Source organism: Arachis ipaensis, chromosome B6, assembly GCF_059453495.1.
Source record: "Arachis ipaensis isolate K30076 ecotype BB chromosome B6, ASM5945349v1, whole genome shotgun sequence".
Classification (NCBI taxonomy): domain Eukaryota; kingdom Viridiplantae; phylum Streptophyta; class Magnoliopsida; order Fabales; family Fabaceae; genus Arachis; species Arachis ipaensis.
Window position 1 is genome coordinate 20,428,881 of NC_142441.1, and position 9,435 is coordinate 20,438,315.

The 9,435-nt window shown below is 45.5% G+C and overlaps 2 protein-coding genes across 2 annotated transcripts; both read right to left on the minus strand.

Annotated features, from left to right (window-relative positions):
- Positions 1-5,873: 5,873 nt before the first annotated feature.
- LOC107646621 (uncharacterized) lies at positions 5,874-7,253 on the minus strand. The gene has a single exon (XM_016350797.1). The coding sequence runs from the start codon at positions 7,251-7,253 to the stop codon at positions 5,874-5,876; it is 1,380 nt and encodes a 459-aa protein (XP_016206283.1).
- Positions 7,254-7,298: 45 nt separating this feature from the next.
- LOC148554820 (uncharacterized) lies at positions 7,299-8,630 on the minus strand. The gene is made up of 2 exons (XM_088490513.1): positions 7,788-8,630; positions 7,299-7,622 (listed from the first exon to the last, which is right to left on the minus strand). The coding sequence occupies exons 1-2, from the start codon at positions 8,628-8,630 to the stop codon at positions 7,299-7,301; spliced, it is 1,167 nt and encodes a 388-aa protein (XP_088346639.1).
- Positions 8,631-9,435: the final 805 nt, after the last annotated feature.

Sequence of the window (9,435 nt, forward strand, 5' to 3'; positions counted from 1 at the left end):
GCGTCTCGATTCATGAATTTGTTAAGAGAAGTCGATGATAGATAATCAATTATTATTTTTTAAATATAAACCCTTACACATAATAAATGAGTAAAACGAAATCTAGGAATTTTAATACTAACTTCAATGTAAGTTTATTTATTTAGATTTATTTCAAGATTTCATTCTATATATTCAAATTTATTTGTTTTAGTATTTTGTATTTAAATTGTTATTTTAATTTTATTTTGTTATAAAAAAATTTATAATATTAATTTTTTTTTGTACTTGAAGAATTTCAATTTGTTAAAAAAAATTGTTTTTGCTGAAATAAATATTTTTTGTATCTTTTTATATAAAATATTATTATTGATATGTTAATATTAAAATATAAAAAATAAATATATTTTTAAAAAATACTTTACGTGGTTTGATCTTTATAAAATTAAAATAATTAATTAATTAATAATTTTTAAATTGTAACAATTCCCTTAATAAAAAATAATTTATAAATTGTGTTTAAAAATTTTATGAATTTGTTATTTTTTGAATTGTAAAATATAAAATATATATGTATATAATTTGGTGCAATTTTTTTGTTGTTGTTACTTTTTAAATTGTAATTTTTTTTTTAATATAAACATTTACACATATTAGATGAGTAAAACAAAATGTAAGAGTTTTAATATTGACTTCAATGTAAATTTATTTATTTAGATTTAATTTAATTTTATAAATTTAAATTTATTTATTTTAGTATTTTTTATTTAGATTGTTATTTACCTTTATTTTGTTATAATTTGTAATATTAAACTTTTTTGTGCTTGAAGAATTTTAATTTGTTGAGAAAAATTATTTTCGATGAATAAATATTTTTCTATCTTTTTATTTAAAATATTAGTATTGGTATGTTGGTATTGAAAATATAAAAGATAAAGCATATTTAAAAAAATGTATTATGAGATCAAATAATTTTATGATTATGGTATTTGTTTACACGGAATGCTGTGTAGAGAACTTTAACTTATGATATTCATCGGAGATGGCCTTCAGTGATGAGATTAACTTTTTATTTACCTGAAAAGCAAAATATCATCTTTAAAAACGATGACAATCTTGAGAAAATCATGGATCAAGAGAAAGGAAAAGGTACAATGTTCTTAGCATGGATGGAGGCCAACAAAAAATTTGAAGCAAGTCAAATTTTAACGTATGCTGAATTTCCAAATCAATTTGTTTATGATGGAGAAGAAAGGGAATGATATCCACGTAAGAGAGAGTATTCTATCGGAAGGTTAAACTATGTTCCACCGGGTACATGTGATATCTACTATATGAGAATTTTGTTAATTATTCAAAAGGTTGTATAACATATGATTCTATTAGGACAGTTAATGGAATTACATATCCTAGCTTCTAAGATGTTTTCTATTTTATGGAACTATTGTGTGACAATTGAAAATTTATTGCAGCTATTAATGAGGTCTGGTTATCAATTGAGAAAACTATTTGTGATTCTATTGATATATAATAGTTGTACGGTAGCTCGGGTACCGGACGGTTTGGGGAGGTCCTTCCGTAGGTAAGGTGGGGTGTCGCCTGGTTCTGGGTTGCGGAGTTGGAGCAGGAGCAGACGACGTCCCGAGATTTTGGTGTGGAGAGGGAGATACCACCTGAAAAGACACTCCGACGCTCTAGTCAGTCAGGTGTGCAGGCAAAAAATGGGTAAGGTGATATGTGTGACGTACCTTGGGGGAGGGGTAGGACCCTCCCCATATATGCCTTGTCAGGAGTGGGTCCCACGAAGGTAGACCCACCTTCCTCGAAGCTTCCCAATACAGCTGTAGCAGCGAGCTGTAGAGGACGCGTGTCCGGATCGACGTCCGGGTGTCTCACGCCCATGCGTTCGGGTCGGGTGACCCGTGGATCGGGTCAGTCAGCACGTCGTTTGGGCCGGGCCGTAACAGTGCCCCCAACGCGCCAGCAATGGCCGTGAGTGCCGTTGGTGACGCGTCATATTCTCCCCTGCGCGTTGTCGCTTGGTCGGCCGCTCGTGGAGGGGACGCGCCTCCTGTGCGAGTGAGTCTGCTCCTTGTCGTTGGGATAACCTTTGTCGCCTCATTCCTCGTGCTAGGCATTTAATGCTCATAATGAGTTATTTCAAACCCTGCGAGTAAAGACTATTTTGTCCTTGCCTTTCGCGCTTCTTGAGTTAGTTTTCTAACTCGCCCTCCCCCCCCCCCCCCAAAAAAATTTTGCGTTCCATTTTCTCTTCAATGTTTGGTTCTTTTCTACTTCCATCTTCCCCCCTCTCGAATTTCCTACTGCGATTTTTGTATCCTTGTGCATTCGCTCTTTCTTACTTCCTTTCGAATCCCTGCAATTGTCCTGGTAAGCACTCATCCCTCGCTCTCTGTTTCATGTTTATTTTATCTTCATTGTCTATGCTCCTGTATGCATGCTGCTCTTCTGATTTGACTTGTATGTTGGATGACATTAACGTTAGGTAGGTGCATTAGGGGGTTACCATTCCAGGGTATTAGTTTTTAGGCTTTTACTTAGGATTTGCTTCGGCCATGCTTGGTTGCAGTTATTGAATAGGCTAAATGTAGTTTCTGAACCTTTTTCGAACTCCCGACCTCGTAGACTAACTGAGTGGTGCCCCCACTGTAGGTATGGCCCCACGTCACATTACACGAGGTTCTGCCTCAAGCGCGGCTTACGACCAGTACGCCTAGGTGACTTCCGACGTGAAGGATTCCTCAAACCAAATGGGTGAGGAGGAGCTGACCGAGTTCCGCCAAGCCGAGTACTTGTGCGGCGGGACCGACGAGGAATCTAATTACGATATTTTCGTTCCCACCCCTCACGAATGGATATACGAACTCAACCCCTACTCCCGCCGAGTTGCCGACTGGATCTGGTTCTACAAGGCAATGTTTACCCAATTGAGGGTTCGCCTTCCTTTTTCTCCTTTCCAAATGGCGCTCCTTAACCGGTGTTCCGTGGCGCCATCGCAGTTGCATCTGAACAGTTGGGCTTCCATCTACTGTTTAAAGATGGTGTGTGAATATTTAGAGTTGCCGGTGTCCGTCAACATTTTTCTTTATCTCTTTAACCTTACGAATCCTTCCAAAGAAGGGAAAGCAAGGAAAGGGTTCATGTCCTTCCGATCTGCCCAAGGTCGGAGGATTTTTGGCTTGTTTGAAGACTCTTACCACGGGTTCAAGGACAAGTATTTCAAGGCGCGCCCAGTTAAAGGTCGCCATCCCTTCCGGCTGTCGTTGGAGGGCAGCGCCTCATCCCGACATATTGGAGTTTCGGGGCGGGGTCCAATACCTTTATCAAGGTAACATACAAAGGAATGTTTTCTGTGGACAAAAAGATTGCCGACGTATTGTTGGCTATTTTTGGGAAAAATCATGTGAACCCTCATCTCCTTATGGGTGACCGGGAGGTCGCTAGAAATTATATTTGTGAGTAGCTTTAACTTGCATTCCTTGCGCTACTGTTGCTTCGATTTGTTATGCCGATTTCACGACTAACCTGTTTCACTATTTTACTGCAGTGGGAATATCTACCAAAGTGACCGGTCTTGAAAATTTATTCAATACATTCCTTGCTGATGACAGCGACGAGGTGCAGGCCAACGAGAACCAGGAAGCTCCACCTGAGAATAACGAGAATCAGGTGGTGCCTCCCCCCAATGCCGCCAAGGTGCCGGCCCGGAATGCTGACAGAGCGCGTGTCTCTCCCGTCCGAGACGAGGCGGTGGGCACTGGCGAGGACTCAACCTCCAGTCCACAACTCGAGGAGGATGATGTGAAGGTCATAAGCAACCCGAAGAGGAGGAGGTCATCCTCCAGTCCTGAAGGAGTCCTCACTGTGATGGAGAGAAACTTCGATGCCGGGAACTTTATAGATTCCCAGTTGCTTCCTGGCACGGAAGAATATTTCCATGGCTCCGACCTCCCTGGGCAGGCGAGGTGGATGTACCGTTCTCTCCTTTGAGGTGCCGCCATCGCAAGGAAGGCCGAGTTTGAGTTGTCGGGAATGCAGTCGGTGCAGAGGAAACTCGAGGCTTCTGTTCAAGCTAATAATATATTCAAGGTTGAAGTGGAAACACTTCGGGAGCAGCTGTCCAGCGCCGATAAGAAACTCAAAGCTGCCAAGGAGAAGGCCACAGTTGCTGAGGAAAAATTGAAGGTTTCAGATGCGGCCGTTTCCCGGTTAACCGAGCGGGAGCTGACTTTGGAGAGCCAGCTTAATGCAGCTCAGGGTCGGGTGGCTGCTTTGGAAAAGGAATGCAACGAGGCCGCCTCATTGGCTAAGACTGCTCAAACCGAAGCTGAAGAATTTAAGAAGAAGTACAAAGAGACCGTGAAACAGGGGAAGAGCACCATCTTGATGACTGAAGAGGCCCTTAAAGCCCAAGTGAAGCTCGTGGCTCCTGACTTCGACACGTCGGCAATCGGGGTCTTTAAGACCATCAAGGACGACAAAATTGTCGATATGCCGAAGAAGTGATCTCCGTACTCTTGTATGTGTTGTAATTTTTTGTTCTTGTGGACCTTGTCGTGTAGTTTGATGAACTTTGTTGTTGTGCATGTTGGATCTTGTAATTTTGAACTGCTTTAGTAGTCGCCTGGTCGGCTTATGATTACTGTTTTTCCCCGTTCACTCGGTAGTGCATTTTTGTTCTATTTTATTACCGTTTTGTTAGTATTGGCTTGTCGCTTGCATTTGTTTACCGTTGCGTTGGTAATTTGACGAAGCCAAGTCGTGGCTTCATTATTGCTACAGCCGTTTGTTACGGTGTTAACTTAGTTGGTTTCCGGGGTGATCAGTCCCGGGATACCGTGTCATTGCCTCGTTTAGCATGTATCATAAGTTTGTTGTCATGGGATGTATAAAAGGGAAAAAGTAAATTTAACCACAAGTGAACATTAATCGGCAGTTGAACAAGTCTATTGCAATGATAAGTATTTAACAAAAGTAAATTATTTGATGATAAAACGAAACCCGGGTCTTACTGAGCTGGTCAGGTCGCCTACTCGGCGTGTTTGGACTAAGAATAAAACCTTCTTAAGTTACCCGCGTTTCACGTTCTCGGGACTTCCTTGTCGTCGAGTCTTTCCAACTTATAGGCGCCCTTACCAATCACCTCTTTGACCCTGTAAAGGCCTTCCCAGTTAGCCGTCAGCTTACCTTCCCCCTGAGTCGGCATCCCAATATCGTTGCGCCGCAAGACCAGGTCATTTTGTTCAAATTCTCTCCTGAGTACTTTGGCGTTGTAGCGCAGGGCCATTCTTTGCTTCAGCGCTGCTTCTGACAAATGGGCCTTTTCTCTAGCCTCGTCTACTAGGTCTTTCTCTACAGCTTCCTCTACTCCTCCCAGAAGTAACTGTGGGCTTGGCTCGTCGACCTCTACAGGTATCATAGCAGCCACCCCGTATGTCAGGCGGAATGGGAAAGGCCTAGCAAGATGACCTTATTCGCGGCCTCAACTTGGCCGTTTGTCTGGGGGTGTTCCACAGATGAGAACTTTTACTTTATGCCCAAACCGGCAAGGAACTCTACGAGCTTCTTATCAGTGAACTGCATCCCATTATCAGAGATAACGACCTCAGGAATGCCGAATCGAGTTACCACTTGTCTCCACAAAAACTTCCAACAGTTGGATGAGGATATGCTGGCCAGTGGCTCAGCCTCTATCCACTTGGTATAGTAGTCAATAGCAACTATGAGGTACTTGACTTGCCCTGGATCGACCGGGAAGGGTCCCAGGAGGTCGATTCCCTAATGTGAGAAAGGTCGGAAAGACGTCAATAGGCTTAGCTCGGTTGCCGGCGCCTTGTGGAAATTGGCGTTCTCCTGGCACTTGATGCATTTTCTTACGAATTCTTTGGAGTCCTCATCATCAATGGGCAGTAATACCCTGCTCTGATGAGCTTTCTTGCTAAAGCTTTGCCCCCGATATGGTGATCACAGCACCCCTCATGGACCTCTCTGAGCACATAGTCTGTTTGGTCGGGATGCAGGCATTTCAACAAGGGTTGGCTGATTTCTTTTTTAAACAACTGGCCCTGTATGATTGCATACTTGGCCGCTTCCCACCTTATCGTTTTGGCCAGCTTGTCGTCACTGGGGAGCCTTGCCTTCTCCAGAAAATCAATGATCGGGTTCATCCAAGAGGGTTCTGATTGAGTCAATTGCAGGACCACAGATTGTTCCTTTACCAAACCTTGAATGAGAGACCGGTTGCCGGCCCCTGGTTTTGTGCTTGCTAGCTTGGACAGGAGGTCTGCCCGTGTGTTCCTTTCCCTCGGAACGTGTTGGATCGTGACCTCCTCGAATTGATTGCTCAACTCTTTGACCTTCTCCAGATACTTCTGTAACAGTGAATATCTAGCCTGGTAGGTCCTATTGACCTGAGAGGTAACAACCTGCGAGTCACTGCACACCTCTAGCCTTGTGGCTCCGACCTCCCTGGCCAGGATTAAGCCGCCCAGAAGGGCCTCGTACTCCGCTTGATTGTTTGACACCGGAAACTCGAACTTGATCGACTGTTCATATATGACTCTGGCTGGGCTTTCCAGGATGATCCCGGCACCTCCGAACGTTTGGTTTGAGGCCCCGTCCACGTGGAGCTTCCACCGTATGTTCGTTGCCTCGGTTGGGTCCCCCGTTACTTCTACCAAGAAATCGGCCATGGCCTGCGCCTTAATCGCATGCCTGGATTCATACTGCAAGTCATACTGGGATAGCTCGATAGCCCAAGTCATCATTCTTCCCGCTAAGTCGGGTTTCTGGAGTACCTGGCGGATTCCCTGGTCTGTCCTTACGACCACTTGATGACCCTTGAAGTATTGTCGTAATCTACGGGAAGAGGTCAGGAGCGCAAGTGCCAACTTCTCTAATTTGCTGTATCTCAATTCTGCTCCTTGCAGCGCTTTGATCATAAAGTAAATTGGTTGTTGGATCTTCCCTTGTTCTCGCACTAAAATCGCCGCCATCGCTTCATCCGTTATGGCTAAGTACAGGTATAGTGGTTCTCCGACCTTAGGCTTCCCAAGAATGGGTGGTGTTGCAAGAATCTCTTTGAAATGCTTGAATGCTTCTTCGCACGCCGGGGTCCATTCAAATGCTATCCCTTTTTTCATTAGGTTAAAGAATGGTAGCGCCCTGGCAGCCGACGCCCCGAGGAACCGTGATAGCGCGGTGAGCCTCCCTGTCAACCTTTGAACGTCTTTGATGCACCCCGGGCTCTTCATCTGGAGTACTGCTTCACACTTTTCTGGGTTGGCCTCTACCTCTCTCTAGGCTATCATAAACCCCAAGAATTTCCCCGCTTCCATGGCAAAGGCACATTTAAGTGGGTTGAGCCTCATGCCGTGTTTTCGGAGGCAGGCAAATACGTTTTCCAGATCACCTATGAGATCATCAGGTCGGGTGGTCTTTAGTAAGATATCGTCTACATATACTTCCACCGTTTTGCCTATAAGGTTGCTGAATATCTTATTCATCAACCTTTGGTAGGTGACCCCTGCATTCTTTAGCCCGAACGACATTACATTGTAGCAATATGTTCCTCCTGGCGTTATGAACGCCGTCTTCTCCTTGCCTGGCCGGTGCATCGGTATCTGATTGTAGCCAGAATAAGCATCCATGAAGCTCAGATACCGATATCTCGTCGCCGCGTCGACGAGCGCATCTATATTGGGGAAGGGGTAGGAGTCTTTGGGACATGCTTTGTTAAGATCGGAGTAATCTACGCACATCCTCCATTTCCCATTGTGCTTTCTAACCAGAACTACATTCGACAGCCAAGTCAAGTAGTCGAGTTCCTGGATAAATCCCGCTTCAAGAAGGCTGGCCGTCTGCCTGGCCACCTCCTCTGCCCTTTCTTGTGACATTTTCCTTCTCCTCTGAGCGACCGCCTTGGCCCCCGCTCTGACGGCCAAACGATGCGACATGAGCTGGGGGTCTATCCCCGGCATGTCGGCTGCCGTCCAGGAAAATAGGTCGCCGTTAGCCCTGATCATTTCCATTAAAGGTTCCTTCAGGTCATGTGGGAGATTCCTATTCACAAAACTAAACTTTTCCTCTGTGTCGTCAACCCTGAACCTTTCTAAGTTCCCTTCCGGTTCGGGTTTGGGTTTGTCGTCGACTCTAGGGTCCAGGTCGGCGAGGAATACTCCCAATGCTTCTTTGGATTTCTTCCTTAAGGAGAGACTGGCATTGTCACAAGCGACTGCCGTTTCCAAGTCTCCCTTTATGGATCCGACGGATCCGTCATCAGCGATGAACTTCATTACCAACATCTTTGTACTAATCACTGCCCCGAGATCATTGATAGTCTTTCTCCCTAGGATGACGTTGTAAGCCGTGGAGTCTCGCAGAACCACAAATTCTGCCATTACCGACCTTCCTCCCTGTCCTAGTCCTACGGATACCGGTAGGGAGATTATCCCGTCGGGCTTGATGAAGTGGTCCCCCAAGCCTACTACCCCATGCTGGTGAGTTCTTAAATTGGCATCCCGGAGACCAAAGGCATCGAACACGTTGCGGAACATGATATTCGAGTCAGCCCCGGTGTTTACGAGGATCCGCTTAATCAGGCCAGTTCCCACTCTGGCTGTGATTACCATAGGGGGTTTTTTGCGACCTCATCGAACCATTTGTCCTCTTGATTGAACGAGATAGGTGGAACCCTCTTGAAGCTTCGTGCGAGGGACGAAGAGACCGCCAGGACTTTGGCATCCTTCTTGTGTGCCGACCTCGATCTTGGAGCCGCGTCTCTTGCTGTTACCACGTTTACTACGGTAAGGTCGTGTTCGTTGTCCTCTGGCTCTTGTCGTCGCTTCACTGCGCGGGTCTTGTCCTCTCCCTCGCGATCGCGATCTCGTCTCCTCGGCTCCATCCCTGATAAGGTGGGAGAACTCGGCTAGCTTTCCGTCGCGGATCGCTTGTTCTAGCGCGTCCTTCAGGTCAAAGCAATCTTGTGTCTTGTGTCCATAGCCCTTATGATAATCATAATAAAGGCTCTTGTTCCCCCCGGTCCTGTCCTTTAGAGGTCGGGGCTTCGATAGAATTCGTGGGTTCGATCCCCACAGACGATGCCAATGTACGATAGCTCGGGTACCGGACGGTTTGGAGAGGTCCTTCCGTAGGTAAGGTGGGGTATCGCCTGGTTTCGGGTTGTGTGGTTGGAGCAGGAGTAGACGACATCCCGAGATCTTGGTGTGGAGAGGAGGGTGCCACCTACAAAGACACTCCGACGCTCTAGTGAGTCAGGTGTGCAGGCAAAAAATGGGTAAGGTGATATGTGTGACATACCTTGGGGGAGGGGTAGGACACTCCCATATATACCTTGTCAGGAATGGGTCCCACGAAGGTAAACCCACCTTCCTCGAAGCTTCCCAATATAGCTGTAGTAGTGAGCTATAGAGAACG

Coding starts and splice junctions, on each gene's coding strand:
- LOC107646621 (XM_016350797.1), bottom strand. CDS start 7,253: ATGAAGAGCCCGGGGTGCATCAAAGACGTTCAAAGGTTGACAGGGAGG.
- LOC148554820 (XM_088490513.1), bottom strand. CDS start 8,630: ATGGTAATCACAGCCAGAGTGGGAACTGGCCTGATTAAGCGGATCCTC. Junction 7,623..7,787: donor GGCTGTCGAATGTAGTTCTG/GTTAGAAAGCAC, acceptor GGCTACAATCAG/ATACCGATGCACCGGCCAGG.